The sequence below is a fragment of the Kogia breviceps genome, chromosome 10 (assembly GCF_026419965.1).
Source record: "Kogia breviceps isolate mKogBre1 chromosome 10, mKogBre1 haplotype 1, whole genome shotgun sequence".
NCBI classification, from domain to species: domain Eukaryota; kingdom Metazoa; phylum Chordata; class Mammalia; order Artiodactyla; family Physeteridae; genus Kogia; species Kogia breviceps.
Window position 1 is genome coordinate 67,112,011 of NC_081319.1, and position 21,814 is coordinate 67,133,824.

General features: G+C 41.5%; 1 protein-coding gene across 5 annotated transcripts in view; it reads right to left on the reverse strand.

The window, feature by feature from the left end:
• Window positions 1-21,814, reverse strand: part of LRRC1 (leucine rich repeat containing 1) — a 138,297-nt gene that overhangs the window by 84,367 nt on the left and 32,116 nt on the right. For 4 of the 5 annotated variants that reach the window (XM_067005985.1, XM_059076933.2, XM_067005983.1 and 1 more), the window contains exon 2: window positions 12,313-12,430. In XM_067005985.1, the coding sequence (XP_066862086.1) occupies window positions 12,313-12,346 (34 nt within the window). In that variant the 5' untranslated portion in view covers window positions 12,347-12,430. Of the gene's footprint in view, window positions 1-12,312; window positions 12,431-16,884; window positions 16,975-21,814 lie in introns of those variants that run through there. The other variant, XM_067005984.1, reaches the window with a different exon arrangement.

Below are 21,814 nucleotides of genomic sequence, written 5' to 3' on the forward strand. Positions count from 1 at the left end.
AAAACAAAATGTATGGTTACCAAAGGGGAAACGTGGAAGGGGGAGGGATACATTAGGAGCTCAGGATTAACATATGCACACTACTATATATAAAAACACACAACCAACAAGGACCTACTGTATAGCACAAGGAACTCTACTCAGTACTCTGTAATAACTTATATGGGTAAAGACTCTGAAAAAGAATGGATGTATGTATACGTGTAACTGAATCACTTAGCTGTACACCTAAAACTAATACAACGTTGTAAATCAACTGTAGTCCGATACAAGATAAAAATTAAATTTAAAAAAAGTTATGAAGTCCCAAGTTAGGTGAGGGAGGAACACACGTGACCCGCTCAGCTCCTGGGTTGCCTGTTGCCGTCCCGACTTAGTTGAGGCCTCTGTGGTGTTACTTGGGGCTCCCCCACCCCACTCCCCAGCTCCAGGCCACCTTTTGCTGGGACGCGTGTGGAGTCATTGGCACCTGGCCCTCCCATGTTTGTCTACCTTGCTCAGGCCCCCTTGTTCCTCTTGGTCCACCACTCATCCACCCCACTGAATGGAGGAAGCCTATGCTTTCACATCCTGCAACGCCATCAAACAAAGGGTGAAGAGCAAAGTTAAACACTCCAGGTCATCAACCCTTAACGTGCAATGGCACTTCCACTGAGCACCTTCACAAACAAAACATATGTTAGGTAAACATGGAGCTGATTGCCTCACAGAACCTTAAAAGCAGCAGAGCACTAGTGTTCGGTCTGCTTTCGCCCACGTTCTTCCCCGTGTACCTCTCTCTGCAGCCACATGGCCCTGGGGGTGGCTGTGTCTCCCTGACTGATTTCAGCATGAGAATCCTAAGTCAGGTAGAGACTTCTAAACTGCTTGCTCACCTCTTACCTCACTCTGTCTGGCTGCCTTTGACTTATCACATCCTCTGGAAATTTCTCCATCTTGTTGGTTATCTACACCAATCCTACCTTTGAAACCTATAGCTTCCTGTTGGTATTAAAGTTACAGATCAGTTCGTGTTTTCTCCAGAAAGACGAAAAGGCAAGAGTTGTTGATGAATCTGCCTTGTTAAAACAGTTAAATGGGGCTTCCCTGGTGGCGCAGTGGTTGGGAGTCCGCCTGCCGATGCAGGGGACACAGGTTCGTGCCCCAGTCCGGGAGGATCCCACATGCCGCGGAGCGGCTGGGCCCGTGAGCCATGGCCGCTGAGCCTGCGCATCCGGAGCCTGTGCTCCACAACGGGAGAGGCCGCAGCGGTGAGAGGCCCGCGTACCGGAAAAAAAAAAAAAAAAAAAAAAAAAAAACAGTTAAGTGTTTAACAATAAAGGTTTGGGAAATGTTTGCAAACCTATGTGAAGTGAATGAAAGCAAGACAGAGGTATCTATGTGGTACATAACCCCAATTTTTTGTGAAGCAGGTTATGAAAAGGAAAAAGATAAAGAGAATGCATAAAAACATTAATGATGACTATTTCTGGGTAGTAAGATATAACACTTTTCTACTGGGGAGACAGAATTGTGATTTGGAATCTAACAAACCTGGATCCACTGCTCACTCACCCTGCCACCAAAGACGAGGTTTTTAAACCTGAGACTCGGTTTTCTCACCTGTTAAAAAGGGGGATGCAGGGCTTCCCTGGTGGCGCAGTGGTTGAGAGTCCGCCTGCCGATGCAGGGGACACGGGTTCGTGCCCCAGTCAGGGAGGATCCCACATGCCGCGGAGCGGCTGGGCCCGTGAGCCATGGCCGCTGAGCCTGCGCGTCCGGAGCCTGTGCTCCACAACAGGAGAGGCCACAGCAGTGAGAGGCCCGCGTACCGTGGAAAAAAAAAGTGGGGGGAGGGATGCAAATTTCCTTCTTGGAGGTGGTTTGAGGATTAAAGGCGATAACACACAATGCGCTTGCGTGGCCTCACAGCTCGTACACAGTAAGCCCTCAGTAAGTATTCTGAGGATAAAGATTCACACAGTTCTCTTGGTTTTTCAACAGTTTTTCTTTACGTTTCCTTATTATTAATTCTCAACAAGCAACATGTGCTTTAAAAAACATAAGCTGGAAAAGAAATGATCCTGATAATTCCTTGCTCTACCCTTCCCCAGTCTTCTCAAGGACAGGTCAAATGGAATTCACTTTAAGTACAGCGAGAAAAAAGAAAAAAAAAAAGGACACCAGCTAAATTGGGGCTGCTCTATGTTGCAAAGAAGAATTTTCCAGAAGGAAACCTGCTGGCTAGCGCAGGCAGAGCCTCAGGTGTACTCCATGGGTGAGATGAATGTCAGGGGGTTAAGCCTGGTGAGTCACCAAGTTGCCAGGTCAGTGACATTGTGCTCAGAGAAGATAAGGCTATGAAAATGTGTGCCACACTAAGTAAATTCACGTGGGACCAGTGATCAATCTGTATGCCGATGGAGCCAGGTACTGATGTCAATGTGTCAGCGTATCACCTGTCTTCAGCATCCTTATCGAGAATTAAATGCCCCATCACAGTGCTTGCAGAATACTCACACTCTGAGAAAAGAACATGGGATGATCTTAGCCACTGGCAGTTAGAGACAAAGCCCTCTCCATAGGAGAGAGCCACACCTACTTCCAAGGGACCTGGGACGTTCCCATTCTCTAATCTGTTTACTTTTCTTTCAAAGGCAAAGCCCCATACAGTCTTCATTTTTGGCTTTCCTTGTTCTACGCTTCTGGCAACACACTGGTCTTTTGCCAAGACAGCACAACGATGACCTTAGAAGGGTCACATCAGAGCATCCAAGAAAGCCCTACTTTCTTTCATTAGATGATATTTCCTTTTTGGCCATAAAAGATGGACAAATTACCTCATAGGGTGGACTACTTCTACTGGTGGTTGAATTCATTCTCTAGGTAGAATTTCATGAGTTTAAATCTCTCAGGATGACTTTTCCCTATTTTCATCTCCAAATGCAAAGAGTACTTAGTCATAAACATTGCCTATATTCTTTCTCTCAAAATAGACTAGAACTATTAGCCCTCCCTTTATCATGCTCAATGTTCCCCCAAATAATGAAAAGTGCCACCCCTCTGGGCTTCTTATTTCAGCTCCATCACTAACTAGAAATACAACTTGGAGGCATACCACAACTTCTTCAAGCCCCAGCTTCCTCATCCTCATCAGTCATCCTGAGATGCTTCTACCAAGCTCCCAAGATTGGTGTGTGGATTAGATAAAATACAGGTGTGATGAAACAGCACAATGCCTAGCATAAGGCACACAGTATCTAGACATCACTTCAGGTAGAAACCTCCCTCACCTGTGTCACTCTAGCCTTCAGACATGCTCGTGTCCTCACCCCTGCCCTGCATACTTATTCTCACAGTCCGAGTGCAGATCCTCATGTCCCCAAACAAAGGACAATAATAGGGTTAATTCCAGCAGCCAACACTGAGCGTTCATTATGTGCAAGGCACGTTTTTAAGCCCTTTACACACACAGCCTCTTTTAAGAGTCACAATACCATTTCCCAGATGAAGAAACTGAGGCACAGAGAACTGAAATAACTTGTCCAAGATGGTGACCCCTGTCCTGAAAATCTTTCAGGACCCCATGTTCCCCAGAGCAAGTGCTTCAAACATCCCTCATACAGAAAACTCTCATTTTCAAAATATACTTTAAACCAGTTTCTAAAAATTCAAATTAAAAAAAAAAGTCATGCGTACTGGCACAGGTTTTATGCTGTTAGCAAATGGGTGGCCACCCATCATGTCGACCCGTGTCTGGGTTTACACATTTCTGTGCAGATGTGGAAAGGAGGCTACCCTTCCTCTTTGGGGGCACACATCTGAATTTCCTACAAATGGGTCACTCACTGGAAAGTTGTGACAGTACAACAGAATCGTGTATGTCTGTGTGTGTGTGTGTATTTACTAGGCCTGTATGTGATCAGTGACATAAAACCGTACCATTCCACGATTCAATTAAATGCCAGTTGGGGCAGCTGCTGCTCACGCCTTACCAACAGCTGGATTTCTCTTTTTCTTGTGTAAATAGCTAACTGCACTTCCCACCTCCTTTCAGTTAAGTTGGGGACATGAAACTGGCCAACAGAACATGGATGGGGATGATGTAGGCCACTTCTCAACACAGCCCATAAAAATCACCCAGGCACAAACCCCATTTTCCCCTCCCACAAGGACCCTGGTGGCCACTAGTGCATCCAAGGAGGAAGATATATATATCCCTGAATATATAGAACAGAGCCTCTCACAACCCACCTCCTCATTCCACACACCCCCACCAAACACATACACACACACACGGGAAGGGACTGTAAATTGATCAGCAATAAAATTTCTCATTCTGTTGAACCCTTGAGAATTTTTTAGCCACGCAGCACGGCTTGTGGGATCTTAGTTCCCCAACCAGGGATTGAACCCAGGGCCACGGCAGTGAAAGCACCGATTCCTAACCACTGGACCACAAGGGAATTCCCTCTTCTCTGATTCTGGATGAATCTTAAAATTTTCAGTGAGTATCCAACAGACAAGCACTGAGATATTTGCATTTTTAATGATATCACTGACTCCATAAATGTATAACAAACATTTGAAAAAATTTTCCAACAAACAACTCAGCTGAGGAATCCACTCGTTGAACTCCCTCCAAATTTGCAACTCAAGTATGAGAATTGTTAAAGACTGCATGATTTCAACTTCAAACCAAAAATCCCCATTATTCTCTCAAGTCTCTTTCAAATCAATTACACTGTAACTGACACCTCTCTGTGTGCCCTGAACACTTTATTTGTATAACTGTATAAGCCATTAATGTTAAATTACTTACATATGTCTGGTGTGCCTGTAGAATTACCTCCTTAAGGGATAGAAGAATTCAGCAAAGAGCCTTACACAAACACAGTAAGTACTCAATAAATGTTGCTTGAATTTAAAAAAATAATAATTATGAGCTATAGTTGATAACCACAAACAGTAAAAAAAAAAAAAAAAAAAAAAAAAAAACCATGCCCTGGATCCAAGGCTTTTTCAAACTGAAAAGATGTAAGAATCAAAATTTATTATTAGCTTGGAGCAGGTGTGTTAGATTGAGGATACATTCAATACTTAGAAAGTCAATTTAAAACCCAAATCATTTCTGGGCTTCCCTGGTGGCGCAGTAGTTAAGAATCCGCCTGCCAATGCAGGGGACACGAGCCAGGGTTCGAGCCCTGGTCCAGGAAGATCCCACATGCTGTGGGGCAACTAAGCCCGTGCGCCACAACAACTGAGCCTGCACTCTAGAGCCCGCAAACCACAACTACTGAGCCCGCATGCCACAACTACTGAAGCCCGTGTGCCTAGAGCCCGTGCTCCGCAACAAGAGAAGCCACCACAAAGAGAAATCCGCACACTGCAAGGAAAAGTAGCCCCCGCTCGACGCAACTAGAGAAAGCCCACACACAGCAAAGAAGACCCAACGCAGCCAGTTAAATAATGAATTAATTTAAAAATAAATAAATAAATAATAAAATAAAATAAAAACCAAATCATTTCTATATATAATCTTCTAGTTTCAATTCTCAGTCCTGCTTCTCAGTCCCCCTTTCCTCCTCGGCTTCTTCATCCTTTTCTAAGACGTGTCTTTTCTAGCTTAATAAGCTCAGAGCATTGTTTCTGGTCATGGCAGCATATTGCTGTCACCATTCTTACGGAGAGATGCCATCCAGCCCTCAGCTGCCTGGCGGCTTAGCATCTCTTGGCTCCAGCCCAAGTCACGTGACAAAACAGGTGACCTCAAAATCAAAAATGAAGCGCCATGGCCACTCACCCTCAACCACTTTTACAGTTGGAAACTGTCAACCTGATACCAAGGAAAACTGCCTAATTAGAAAGTGAGCAGAGACTGTCATTCCACATGTTGATTTTTTTTTTTAATTACTGAAGTATAGTTGATTGACAACGTTAATTTCTGCTGTACAGCAACGTGATTCTGTTATGCATATCTATACATTCTTTTTCATATTCTTTTCCATTATGGTTTATCAGAGGATACTGACTATAGTTCCCTGTGCTCTACAGTAGGACCTTGTTGTTTATCCATCCTATATATACTAGTTTGCATCTGCTCATCCCAAACTCCCACTCCATCCCTCCTCCACCCCTATCCCCCTCGGTAACCACAACTCTGTTCTCTATGTCTGTGAGTCTGTTTCTATGTCATAGGTAAGTTCATGTGTGTCATATTTTAGATTCCACATATAAGTGATATCATACGGTATTTGTCTTTCTCTGTCTGGCTTACTTCACTTAGTATGATAATCTCTAGGTCCATTCATGTTGCTGCTAATGGCATTATTTCATTCTTTGTATGGCTGAGTAACATTCCCTGTGTGTGTGTGTGTGTGTGTGTGTGTGTGTGTGTGTATATACATACATACATACCACATCTTCTTTATCCATTCATCCGTCAATGGACACTTATGCTGCTTCTATGTCTTGGCTATTGTGAATAGTGCTGCTATGAACATAGGGGTGCATGTATCGTTTCCAATTAGAGTTTTCTCTGGATATATGCCCAGGATTTTGTTTTACTTCAGGAGAAACCACTACAATTATGTGCCCTTCATCTTAGCCCATTCTGTGTAAATCCAACACTGTTTTGGAAAATCCATCACCCAGCCACAGAGCAGTGCAGGACTGAGTGAATGACTGAATGGGGGAGGGGAGGAGGGACAAGAAGCTACTGAAAATCTCTAAACATTTAGAGCACCCAGGACTGATTGAAGTTCGTACTGACCTAAAAAATATATTCAGAGGTGTTGACCTCAAACTCAGGGCACCATCTCTATTACAAACCTGCTAATTAAAGAGAAAACAAGAAAGAGGAAGTTATATAAACCTACAACTTATTCAGCACAGCCACAATTTTTCTGGTAAGAGGAAGAGAACCATATGAATTAATAAAGAGTAACAATAGTTTACTCTTTTATACTTTTTTGAAACTGCCATCTGAGGCAGATTTTGAGTACTATAAAATTATCAGTGTCCTGGTTTATTTACCTAAGTTGGCTTTAAGTAATGCATGGCTGTTTTTGAAAACTGATCCACTTGAAAACGTAAAACCAGTGGTCTGAGGAAACGCAAAATGACAAATTCTGAAACAGTTCCAAAATCATTTTGAGCAGAGGCATTGTTGTCAAAATTTCCCTTCGGATTTAACAACGTGCATCATTAATTTGTGATAGATTTTCAGGTTTATCTGATAAAATATCATGGATGTTTCTTTATGGTACAAAAAAAAAAACAGGAAGGAAGGATCTGTTTGCATAGTTTATTCCAACTCTTTGTCAGTGTTTAAAATGATTCTCATACATCCTCATATCTAAACAAGGCTCCTCGAAAAAAACTGTTTATAACATGGAAAGGTGATTAGAAAACATCACAGATGCCAAATTTCTTTCCACCTCCACTTTGAAAATAATTATTATTATCTGGAATTAAAATGTGAGTGGAAGGCAATTATATGTTTTCTATTTTTAACCCCTCTCCCTAACAAAAGAACAGGAAAAAGTTAAGACAGAGAAAGGGCCTGTGATAGGAATGTGGCAGTACTTGTAAAGGCAACCAAGCCAGGTCTGGGGTAGAAACTGTCAGCTGTCCACCCACAAAGCAGAGTGGCACTGTGGGGCTTCTCTTTGAGGGGTGTCTCCTGTACCATTTTCACAGTGACTGTGACAGAGAAACTCAGCGACTGATAACACAGATTAAGTCTAGCACTGGGGCGGCGTGCTAGGCAGAGCACTCAGCCTAGGCCCGAATTAGGCAGAGACAGAGAAAGGAACAATGGCCTGACTGTGGGACATCTTAAGTCTGCGTGGGCGAGAACTGGCCTCTGCCACACTTCTGTTGTGGGTGTATGTAGTTATTACCCCCAAAAAACACTAACTGTTCATAATCAAGAAGGAGGATTTCTAGGCACACTGGATGCCTTGCTTGCTTGCCAGAAAGAGCTTTTTTTCCAGGGCACACTCAGAAGCACCAAGACTTGCTGTTGTTACACAAGGCCATTTCAGCAGGCTTCAAAATTGATCTTAGATTTCATTAAACAAACCCACTGCCACAGACCACAGACACTGATCCCCATCTTGCAGCTGTAGAGAGGGAGACTAACCCAAACATTTAATCCAAGCCTGGCCTCTCGACTTTGTGGGACAATGATCCCACTGGTGGATGGGATAAGCTGTCCATCTGCTAACTCTGAAGCTCTGTCCCAGTGCCAGTGAGGGTTCTGTACTAAAACTATCTTTTAGTTTCTTGTTGACTCACGTTTGCAAAGTAATTTGCCAGAATGTGCAGTCTCTGGCCACGTTTGTTCCGCGTGCAGTATTATTTGCCCCATAAGAGAAATAAACTCATGACCTCTTTGGCTGTGCTAATACTGATAGCTTTTCCTTAACTTCATCCATCCCTGTTCTACCTTCACACTCTTTGTCATCCTGGTAGAGCACTGGTGTTCTTTATTATTTATCTCACTCTTTTAAATCAACTTTGTTGAGTAAGATTTATTTTTAAATCACTAACATGAATAGAAAGCTATTATCATCACCAGATATAAAAGATAAATATAACAATCAATACAATATAGTGCTATTAAGTTTTACAGAAAGCAACCTAAAGGGAGTAAAAAAAATTTTTAATAAAAAGGAAAGAGGATAACTTCCTCACTCTGATTCAATATGAAAAACTGCTGTTTTGCAGTATCACTTAAAATCTTCTCTAGCAGTGCTGGTGGCGTACGCCTTACACTTTTGGGGAAAAAAAAAAACTGAACTAAACAGATAATGATACAGTACTGTGATGTAAGTCGAATTACAGCATAGACTATAAAATTCAAATTACTAACCCTCTGGGCAGGATTCATGATGCACTAAGAAAGTCTGCCCTAGATTTGTGTACTGTGAGATAGTCCTCTGGGGTAGTACCTCTTCTCACATATCCAGAAAGCATTTGTCTCCAAGAGCTAAGAATCAGTGAGCAGAGAAAACAGACAAAAAGTCTGGTCATGAAAGCAGATGGCTTCACCACAGAAAACAGCATCAGACCTTAACCTGAAGCTTATAGTACTATCTCCCTCCCTTGAGCAGGGAACATTAGGAAATGTCTAATTTTGCTCCTGGAATCAAAGCCAACTTGAACTTCAGTCAGCTCTAGCCTCTTACCCTTTAGCCAAGAACATCCTGGAGGTTTCCCACCTTCCACATAGGCAGGTGCGGGAACAAGAGAAACAGCGAATCTGGGCTCAAAACCACAGGAAGCTGCTGAGGGGCTGTTAGGAGCAGGCTTGGGGGTGGGGACGGCTAAGATCTCACTCCTCAGTGTGTCTGGCATCCCTGGGGAGCTTCTTAGCACTGCAGCACCTCCAGACCCACCCCAGACCTACTGCATCAGAATCTACATTTTAACAAAATCCAATGGTAATTCATGGCCTGGTCAAGTTTGACAAGCACTGATCCAAAAGGGCTTGAGTGGTCTGACACCAACATCTCGTTTGCCTCCCTCCTCCATGGGCAAGTGACACTCTCTGGAAAATCAGGAACTTTGGAAGCCAACAAAGGTCCTACCGCGACAGTGGCCAGCGCTGGCCATGGCCCTGCTACAAACCCAGGGACTGGGCAGGAACAGCCTCTGATCACAGAGAGGGCCGTCTCCGCTGGGGCTGCAGAAGACACACGGGGCTCCAGACATGAGCCCCAAACCCTTATAAACACCTCCATCCACGCAAAGTGCGGGTCCTGTCACTGCCTCTCACGTTGCAGATTCTGTAACTTTGATTCACCTACTCAGCTGCCTAGGAAACTCACATTAATGGGATTTTATGGGCCAAAGGAATGAGAGAGGAGACATAGGGAGATTTGCCTGACCTGGAAACAGCTCCAGACCCACGTTCCTGTTGGTTATGGTAAAACCATGACCTTGCTCTGCTCTGTCATCTGTGCAGTTTTTTCACAACCACAAAGAAAGGCCCCTCCACCACCACCCCCCCATTCCCACCACACACACGAGCCAGAGCAAGGCTTTGCCAATAGGCAAAGGGGGAGGTTAACTCCCTCAGCATTTCTACAAGAGCCTGATTAAAAGGTGGGCAGTGAAAGCTCACCTCCTCTTATCAACATGCTGGAAGGTATAAATGGACACGTGAAAAGAGGCACGTAGCCCTTCTTTCTTCCTCTGAGTATTTGAAAAGACACAGCTGATGTGGAATCTGGTAAAACTGGCCACTGACAATGCTGAATTCCCACAGAGCATCTCTTCCCATCAGAGTCAATAATAGGACCGCAACCTTCAAGCTCTATGCGTTCTCTGCTCCCAGATAATTAAAGCCAATACTTCTCCTCTTTCTCAAGTATTTCTGGACCACTGCTTCTCTTCCTTCCTAATGCCAATTTCAAAATGACTAATTGATTTCTTGGGATTGTGTGATTTCGGCGACCATTTTTCAAAGTCACCGCTTCCTTGCAGAGTTCATAGCCAGCCAGTCTTTACAACTGAGATCATCGCTAAGACAAGAGAAAGCAGTTTCAATCACATACACCTTAGGTAAGGGAGATGCAGGACAGCCTTAGAGGCAAGGCTGGCCTCAGAGGCCCGCCCCCTGCCACACTGCAGTGTGAGGGGATGCTGCCCATCAACAGCTTCTGCACTGAGGGCAGGGCCGCACTCTGTACTGCTCGCCACCCCTGTACCAGGGCAGCCAATACGTAGGGTGCCCAGTGACCGGGAGCTATGGCTTACGGTTGGCTTGAAAAGATGAGTTGCGTCAACCAGGCCTCATTTAGAAATGGCAGCCAGATGCCACAGCAAGGGCAGAGGCCCAGAAGTGCATGGTGAGAAACCACAACAAACCGGGTCTGCAGAGGCCAGTTCCAAAGAACAGAGCACCCATAAACAGAAGGGAGAGGCCAAGAAACCACTAAAATGGTGTCAGATGTGGACTCCGGGGCAATGCTTTTAGCAAGTCAGCTCCACCCCACACCCCATCCTTACCATCAAATCCCTTTTACTTAAGCAGAGCTGACCCCCTGCAACCAAATAAGCCGTTGTAAACAAGCCTCCCAAACTAATTTTTTCACTCTTTCTAGTACCTGAAAGGGAAGAAATAATTCTCATGACAAATAAAGGTAGACGCTATATCAAGAGCACATGGCTTGGCCTAAAGACAGTTTCTAATGGATGGGATCTGAGAGGTGGTAGCAATTTAAAAAGTGGAGGGTAAAATCATTCTTTCTTCACCATGTTTTCAATCAAGTACTGATTATTATTGCTGCCTTATAACAAAGACCCACAGGAAAATACTGTTATCCGGGCCTTGGGGTTTCTGCAGAGGACATCAGATTGAAAGAGCCAGACCTGAGGGTCATTGAGAAGGAAGCTACAGATTTTTGTAGGAAAGCAAAACAAAACACAAAGAAGTGGGTGTGCAATAGGAGAGACAGAAAAGGATGACCATTTTTATAAACAATAGATTACATATGGGCTTATCCTCAGGACATTAAACCAGAGTTCTTGCAAGAACTGAATTCCATCACTAAAGACAGGACCCCTGGGAGCTGCCACTTTAACTTGAAGTAATTAATCAAACATGCTCCAACAAGCCATGGGACCAGCCTGCCGGGGGGAATGCTCTAAGGGCTATAAAACCCAAGGTAAAACCAGGGTACCCATTTAAAAGTGAAAGGTTAAACAGGATATAAACACCCTGCTAGGGCGTTCACTTAAAAGGAAGCAACATTACACTGAAATCTGAAAATCAAAATAAACTCACAAATATGCCACACAAATAATTCAAGTGGGCAGACCTACCCGGGGCCTAATCAGAACTGAATGAAACTGACAGAAATATCTGGACAGCAAGCAGGTCTCTTCACTGCAGCAGGGAGACAGATTCTCAGGGGAGCAGCCCAGGCAACCAGGCCATAGCCAGGAGAAACCAACCCTTCCCTAGGGCGCTTTCCCTGCCACAGCAGTCCCCCGAGATCTGGACAATTGACCATACTAGCAGCCCTCAATGTCACCGCCAATCAAACGAGGGGGCAAGCTGCGGATTTGCCAGTCCGCAGCTCCACCGCTGTGAATCAGACTGAACCAACTTTGAGAAAGTTATCGCCTAAAAACTGTCATGACATTTTGGGTAAATACATACAAGGTGACTAAAGTATTCAATGACGGCATTAATTTCATCCCCAAACATATACATAGCTTTCCTCCAAGAACATTTATCCAGCCATATTTACTAAAAATTGTAAGCATCAGTATCAGAAGAGACAAATTAACAATTCAAGTGGAATCATTTTTTCTTACCATTTCGGGACACATCAAGTTCCACCAGCTGCATGAAGTTTGCTATTTCTGGAGGGAGCCGCTGAATTTCGTTATCGCTAAGTCCAAGCTTTCGTAACTTGACTAGCTGGAAAAATTGCTGAAAGACAAAATAGTTTCATGTAGGTCTCACATCTATTTGCAGTGTAAACTTTTTGCCCAATATGAAATTTAAAACAAGATGTCTTTTAAAAATTAGTGACGATTGCACCAATGTCAATTTCCTGACTTTGATATTGTACCAAAGTCCTGTGGCGATGTCACCAACAGGGTAAACTGGGTACACAGGCCATCTGTGTGTACCATCTACAATTATTTCAAAATTAAAATTTTTTAACAATGAGTAAGTAACTCAATGAGAATAGTAATGACTCCTTTAAATTATCCAGTAGGTGGTCACATTTTCTACTTATGGAACCTGATATGAAATCTGCAATGTTAAATAAAGATATTTGAAAATTAGAGTAAAATATTTCTTAAACATTTTTAAAAGAAATTACTGTACATCAGAAAATATATAAATATCCCACAAATGTGTGGAGGAGAAAACAAATATTTTTGGCCAATCTAAAAAAGACCCTGCACTGGATCCTTCCATTAACCACGGCACACAGAGGTGCCTTTTGTGCCACACCCTTTAAAAACTGTACTAAAATAGCATTAAAGGAATTTATAGGGAGATGGATATAGATATAAAAATATGAAATAAAGGCATGAAGACAATTCAAGATGAGAGGGAATGAGAAGCAAACTAGACATGCAACAAAATCCTTGAAGCTAGAAAACAGATAAATAAAATGACAGCTAATGAAAGAATCGATACAAAGCTGAAATTTAAGCCTATGGAGTGAGTAGCCAATAGGAGATTAGGTCCAGGTACCTCTGAAGGAAGGAGAACTGTTTGAAAATGGATATAAAGACAGTTAGGTCCCCATAACCCTTCCTCTCCCCTGCACAACCAGGCAGGGGACTGGAAATTTCCCCCAGAAGAGCTGACTGTAAGCACAGCTAAGGGCAGGGGTGAGGCACCCAACTGGAAACAGGGGGAGGGGGTCAGAGCCTGCTCACTGAGATCCACCCCCTTCTCCCTGCAGCCAGGCTCCCAGGTGGGAAAACAGACAGACTTACAGACACGGATTATACAACAGGGAAGCCTCAGGTTACAAGCCCCACCCATGCACTCAGAGCTTCAATTCTCTCCTTTTTTACTTCAAGTGCCTGGACCTCATTTAAACAGAGCCAAGGTTCTCCAGACACTTGAGGAAAGCCCTTTACATGCAAGGGAGTAGGCACCCACACACATCTCAGAAGAAACAAATGTGATGTAGGGAGCAGGAAAAACTTCACCAACCAAAAAAAATATAATTAATACCCACAGAGAAATAAGAGGAAGTGAAGCAGCATGATGCCATAAAAGACAAGCTTCAAAGAATAAACTCTCAGAAATTAAAAACTAGTGCAGCATCAGTATAAGAATCCAATAAAAGAGATGAAAAATGAAGTTAACAGAAATTCCTCAGAAAGTAGAAAAGAAAGACAATGAGATGGAGAAATAAGACAGAAAAAATAGGAAAATTAGAGGATCAGTTCTCAAGGTACTATATCCAATGAATAGGTATTCCATAGAGAAAGAAAACACAGGGACTGCAGAGCATGAGTTTCCAGTTTGAAAGGGCCCAACACATGGCCAATATAATGAATGACACAAAACACATAGGGATACCAAGGAATATTACAAAAGTTCATAACTCCAGAAATAAGACGATTCTAAAAGCTTCCAGAGACCAAGGGGTTGTGGGGGAAGGGAGGCATAACAAAGGATTGGGAATCAGAATGGTGCTGGACTCAACAGCAACCTTGAAAGTAAGAAGGCAATGGAGCAATGCCTTCAAAATTCCAAGAAAACATTATTCCCAACCTAAAATCGCATACCCAGCCAAACTATCAATCAGGTATGTGACAGAATAAAGACATTCTCAGACACACATGGTCTCAAAAAATTTATCTTCCTTGGACCTTTCTCAATAACCCATCAAGGGACTTCCCTGGTGGCACAGTGGTTAAGAATCTGCCTGCCAACGCAGGGGACACGGGTTCGATCCCTGGTCCGGAAAGATCCCACATGCCGCAGGGCTACTAAGCCCATGTGCCACAACTACTGAGCCTGCGCTCTAGAGCCCGTGAGCCACAACTACTGAGCCCACGCACCACAACTACTGAAGCCTGTGTGCCTAGAGTCCATGCTCCGCAGCAAGAGAAGCCACCACAATGAGAAGCCCGCACACCAAAATGAAGAGTAGCCCCCACTCGCCACAACTAGAGAAAGCCCGCATGCAGCAATGAAGACCCAATGCAGCCATAAATAAATAAATAAACAAATTCATTAAAAAAAAAGAGAATCCATCGAAATGTGGAAGTATTGGGTTGACCAAAAAGTTCATTTGGTTAGTGACTATGTTGTTCAATAAAATTCTTGGTGAAAATGAAAAACGTGTCTCTCTTTTCACTTAAAACCGAATGAACTTTTCGGTCAACCCAATAAATCTAAAAGGAGGAAGATTTGAGATCCAGAAATCAGAGAATCAACAAAACAGAGACAGAGGACAAAACAGTGAAGGAATTCCAATATGGCAACCAAGCAGCAGGTCCCAAGAGCAACCTGTCTACACTGAAGGAAATATGAGGGCTCCCATTAAAAAAATTAAAAATAAAAACACATGTGAGGGATTATCTGACATGTTTGGAAGTATCAGGAAGATTTATTTGGTGACAAATTAGAAACTGAAATAGAGAAAACAAAGCAAGCAAAAAAGGAGGGAGTTATTAATTCCAGAAAAAATACAGAGTAAAAGAAGATATAGTCATAATATAAATATAAAATTTGGTTATGAACAATACTTATACAGTCATAATATTTTAATATTTCTATACTGTTAAAAACAAAATTTTATTATGTCATACTGAGAGGATGAGAAAGAAACTGTAAGTGCTAAAGACTCATCTTCCATAGAAGGAAATCAATAAGTAACTAAAATGTGTGTGTGGGGGGGAATCAAACAGTAAAATCAAGCCATTTAGCAATGTGGAAGCTAATGTCAATAGAAATATCCCAGAGCTGGCGGTTCGCAAAAGTCAGAAATTGGAGTGGGAGAGGGCGAGGGCAAGAGGCTTATTGGATTTTTTAAAAATTATTTGCATATATTACCTTGCTAAAAATAGAAATTGAATTTACAAAGGAAAAAGTCTCTACTAAGATGACAGGGTGCTCCAAATGATAGTTGCAAAGGATGCTAACACTTAATAAGCTTCATCATTTCTTTTCCTTTGGTAAAAGGGATTGTAACTTATACAATCAAAAAGAAGGCATCGTCTTTGGAAACCAGTTGGGCAATACACAAAATGTAAAAGTTTTTCAAGTCCACTGACATCATAACAATACTTTTGGGCATCTATTCTCCTAACATAATTGAAAATAAGAAAAACCAGCTACGGTGCACAATATGTCTTTGCATTCTTATCACTACAAATGAAAAGCATGTCAAATAAGGGAAACGATTAGCATGTTATTAATAACTCAGTACCAAGCAAACAACAAAAACGATTACTGTAAAGACCAGAGAACTTGAAAAAGATTGACGATGCAAATATAATTTAAAAAGAAGACAAAATGGCGGGTACTCTATGGAAAAAAGCACGTGTGCATGTTGAGAAGGGAACAGGGGGAAAAAAAGTTATGCTCGGCAACAAGGGAAATGCATGAACAACTTTATTTTTTTTAACAAAAAAGAAAGATGTTTTAAAATAAAACGAACTATGAATCTCAGCAAATGAATGCTACCAATTAGCTATATATGACAATGAGTGTGCTCAACAAAAGGACTAATCCTCTGGAGTTCTTTAATCATAGGGGCTGAAATTTAATTTCTTAAGGAAAGGTATTGAAATTTCTTTATGTGGGTTATACTAAAGCATCAGCTGACACAAAAGCCATTCAAAACAGTCACATTTGAATAACTGAGCTTATGCCAGTTGTTCAAAGAGTCTGACAGTTTAATAATGCATCGATGTGTTTACTCAGGCATGAAAAGCTCACTTTGTTTTCCAGGAAAGGCATAACAGCAACAGCACAAAAAACATCACCAAATCCATACATTCAAGGACCGTTCAGAAATAATACAAGAAACCAAGTCAACCAAGGACTTAGATCTACAGTGAATAATAAGCTAGTTTTGTGTCTGTGGAAATGACAACCTGCAAATCCCAACGTCCAACAGAAATCCTAATTTAATCCTAATCCTAATTTTAAATCCTAATTTAAAGCAAGCAAATTTAAGTTTTGTTCTGCATATTAAAAGCATCCTCAAAAAGAACCTGTCACCAATACTACTTTATTCAACTGGGGATGCACATACCAGATGGAAAAACAACCCTATCTGACAGCATCCCACAACGAAAACAGTGATTCCTCAATCCTTCCCTCATTATCCTGATGGGATCTTAGTTTGGTGTCCAAATGCTTTAAATTAACTACATTCTATAAGATAGACACAATACCACTAAGACTGATTAAATCTTCAAGTTTTCAACTTCCGCAGTTCGTCATGGAAGAAAACTCCACAAGCTTGTAAACGCTTCTGCCTTCTCTCTGAGATGAGCCAGGGCACATGAGGAACAATTCCTGTAGCCCTCTTGGCAGGATGCCTCAGCAGGGTGATCATGTGACGGGGTACACAGACACCATTCTTCAACCACACCATGTTGATTACAGCGCACTGGCCCACTTAGAGCACATTTTGTACAATGACATGGAAAGAAACCCAAATTGCCTTGGCTTGCTTTGCTACACCACCATCTTCTTATAGCCACCATTGTTTTTAGTAGATACAGAGTCTTTAATCTGGTTAAACAGAATGTTTCTTTTTCCCATTCTCCATTTCTGGCAAGATTCCTTTTCCTTCTCTTGATAGTGAGTTCCTCTCCCTTCTTCTTTTTTTTTTTTTTTTTCCTCTCCCTTCTTCTTAGGAATACTCAGTCCTAAGAGAGCTGTGTCCTTTGCTATCACTATATGGCCAATGATCAATTGTCCCCCACTGCCCAAATGTCCCCATAAGGTGGAGAAAACATGAACCAGTGTTACAGATTCACCTGGGGGATACAATATAAAGAATGTTATTAAACTCCTGAAAAAACTGTTTGAGCTGTCATGACACCAAATTTACTCACAGCCTTCCTTCTGGGGGACTTCTAACCCTTCAACTAAATTTGACCCCTTTCCATCCTATATAACTCTCATCACATCCCTACTCCTGTCCGCAAAGACCTGAACTGCCTTTGCAGTCAACCTCCTTGGTAAAGATGTTGTAAACCAATGGTTCTAATCTCCAGGTGAGAATAACACTTGTTACAGTATTTATCATTTGTATCATCTGGCCATGTTCTTTTCTACGAGACTTACAAAAAGTAACTGTGACTTTATTACCCAGAAATTCTACTCCTAAGTACATACCTTATAATTTCTTTTAAAACTCTCACATATTCTATTCCAGAATATATCCAAGAACGTGCTTGACAGAATTGTTCGTAATTGCCCAAAACTGTAAATAACCCAAAAACCCATCAATAGTAGATCTGACAGAGGTATATTCTTGTAATAAAATTTTTCACAGCAATGAAAATGGAATTTACTCTTAGTCATAGTATGGAGAAATCTAGAAATAATATTCAGCAAATGAAGCCAGACACAAAAGAAGGCATACTGTATTATTCCATTTATATAATGTTGAAAAATCACCAAAACTAAACTGCTTTGTTAGAGATGCATACAGAGGTGGTAAAAAATATTCTTAAAAAAGGCAAAGATGTGATTACTATTAAATCAAGCTAGTGGCTACCTCTAGGTGTGAGGGAAACATTATGATCAGGAAGGTCATGCAATGGGCATTAGGAGACCTGCCAATGTTAAACCTTCTAAGCTGAGTGGCAGTTACGAGTATTCATTTTATAATTTGTTATATACTGTAAGCTGTACATTTATGCTTTATGCACTTTTCAGTACACGTGAAATATTTTTATTTCACAATAAGAAAAGTCTTTTTAAAGCTTTAAACTACTTACTAATCAGGAAGAAAAAATACCAGACAATTAGCACCATGACATCAAATTCTTTAACTCATCAGAGTTAATGATAATGAAAAGCAATGGCATTATGTCTGGAGGAGGAGGAGAAATAAAATGACCAATAGTAACCAAAACAACAACCTTAGAATGATCATTCTGTAGCCGTTATGATATAGCTGTCAACCTTTACCGAGGGACTCTCTGTGCTTGGCAGTGAGCTAAGGACTTTACCTGGATCACATACTCTAGTCGTCTCAACGTCACCACAGTGCTAACATCTACATGTATCAGTCAGCCACTGCTGCATAACAGACCATCCCGAACTTAGTGACTCAAAAGCAACATGATTTTTTGAAATTTCTCACATTTCTGTGGGTTTGCTGGGCAGTTCCTCTGCTGTTTTCACCTGAGCTCACTCATGCAATTACAAGCAGCTAGAGGGTCGGAAGGGCTGGAAGACCACCCTGGCCTCACGCTTATGGTCTGTCAATTAGTGCCAGCACCCAGCTGGAGCACCTCTGTTCTCCACAGGTCTCTTTCCTCTCCCTTATGATTGAATGGCTTCTTACATGAAGCTCTCTGAGTAGCATTCAAAAGGGACAAAAAGTCTGGGAGGACTCTTGGGGCCAAGACCTTGAAATTTGCACCATGTCATTTCAGTCCATAGTCAGGGGAGTGGAGAAATAGTCTCCACTGGCAGATGGAAAGAGCAGAAAAAATCACACTGAAAAGAGGCATGGGAAGGGAGAAATCTGGTAAATTAAATGGTCTACCGCAAAATGAGGTAGGGGCCTCGGGGTGCCACAGAAGAACATATCTAAAAACTGCACAGATTATCCTAGAAAATTCTATGGTTGATCACAGAGTAATGATTTTTCCAAAGGAAATTTAAACAGAAAATATAATAATATACTGAATAAACTTTGGTTAAGACATGACTTTTGATACACGAGAAAGTCAGGGATAAAAGGAAAAGCCCAAGAAATATTCACAGAATAGTTAAAAAAGATCCATTGGCTAAAGCAGAGAATTCAAATAATCATATCCCACGTCCAGAATTTGAATTTGAAAGGGTTTAAGCAAACACTGAAAAATAAGAACTATTGGGCTTCCCTGGTAGGTTGAGAGTCCGCCTGCCGATGCAGGGGACACGGGTTCGTGCCCTAGTCCAGGAAGATCCCACGTGCCGCGGAGCGGCTAGGCCCATGAGCCATGGCCGCTGAGCCTGCGCATCCGGAGCCTGTGCTCCGCAACGGGAGAGGCCACAACAGTGAGAGGCCCGCGTACCACAAAAAAAAAAAAAAAAAAAAAAAAAAAGGACTACTGATGAAATAAGCATCAATAAGATACTTTTTCTAGTATGTTTTAGTAAAGAGGGATGAAATGGTAATGTCCCCAGGTGAATCACTTGACTTCCCTGGTCCTCTGTGTCCCTGTGTAACAAATAAGCATTAAATGATCGCAGGGCTGTTTTTAGTTCTAAAAATATTAGGACTGCATTTCAAAATACCTTCAATGTACCGGAAGAAACATAACAATCCTATTAACGTGCGATACAATAAGCATACAGTTAAAAATGCATAAAATTACAGAAAGTAGATTAGTGGTTGCCTAGGAAACAGGAAATGACTGCTAATGGGTATGGGGTTCCTTCTGGGGCCATGAAAACATTCTAAAATTAATTGTGGTAATGGCGGTACAACCCTGCGAATATACTAAAACCACTGAATCATTCACTTTAAATGGGGAAATTGTATAGCCTGTGAATTACAACTCAATAAAGATGTCAAATCAGGCACAGAATTGGTAGACAATAAAGAAGGAATCCTCTTTCGTAATGAAAGACTAAGCTAGGAACATACAGACGTTTCATTTTAAATTGAAGTATAGTTGATTTACAATGTTGTGTTAGTTTCAGGTGTACAGCAAAGTGATTCAGTTATATTTACATATATATACACATATATATATGTTCTTTCTCAGATTCTTTTCCATTATTGGTTATTACAAGATATTGAATATAGTTCCCTGTGCTATACAGTAGGTCCTTGTTGGTTATCTATTTTATGTATAGTACTGTGTATCTATTAATCCCAAACTCCTAATTTATCCCTCCCCTCAACCCCACCTTCCCCTTTGGTAACCATAGATTTGTTTTCTATGTCTGTGGGTCTATTTCTGTTTTGTAAATAAGTACAATTGTCTCATTTTTTTAGATTCCACATATAAGTGATGTCATATGGTATTTGTCTTTGTCTGACTGACTTCACTTAGTATGATAATCTCTAGGTCCACCCACATTGCTGCAAATGGCACTGTTTCATGCTTTTTTATGGCTGAGTAATATTCCATTGTATATATGTACCACATCTTCTTTAGCCATTCATCTGTCAGTGGACATTTGTAATAGGTTGCTTCCATGTCTTGGCTATGGTGAATAGTGCTGCAATGAACATTGTGCACATATCTTTTCATATTAGAATTTTCCTAGACACTTTTATTTAATCAAATCCCTATATGCACCAGTGAGGTAAAGTTTTTTATCTTCAGTTCACAGATGAGGAAACTGAGGTTTCAGCAACATTTCATGGCTCCCTGATACTGCTGCTAGTTAATAACATTCTTTCAGGCATAACAGCATTGGAGGATCACAGAATAATAAATTTTCAAGTAACTGGCAAACAAAAAACATTTGTGAAACTATATTCTAAAGAGCTAAGTGAAACAAAGTCATGGGAAGGAGAAATTGGGGCTAGGATAGGTGTTAACACTAAAATGTTGCCAGCGCTGTAGGAAAGAAAAGAACATGCCAATTCAATCCAGGCACAGAGAGCAGACGTGAAAGAGAAGAAATCTAGACAGATAAGAAAGTGAGTAACTTCTAGAGGATCTTGGGCCTGGAGAGGTAACTCCAGATAAAGCCTAAGGTCAGGGGAAAGGCTAAAAGAGACAGGAAACCAGGAGACAGAATGTGATACAAGTTTATAATATGACAGAGCAAAAGGGGCACATCAAGAAGAAAGGCTTGGTCTACTTTTGAAGGCAAAGAAAGAAACATCACCCAACAGCAGGGCAGCCCTGGTGAAATTCAAATAAGACTGACTACACTGTCTATTCAACTGGCAATTCGAATTTTCTGAACGATTTTCAGATAGATATAGAATGGAATTCAAAAGAGAGTCACAAATACTAAAGAATTTGAAACGCTGATTCACAAAATGGGAAGCTTATATCCACACACTACTGCGTGGGCCAGGGTACAGATAATAAACATGAAATGAGATAAAAGGTTCAATCCCTTCAGTAAAACTAACTGCTTCCTCTATAATGCAAAGCAGGGAGAAATCTATTTCCTTGCCCACTGATT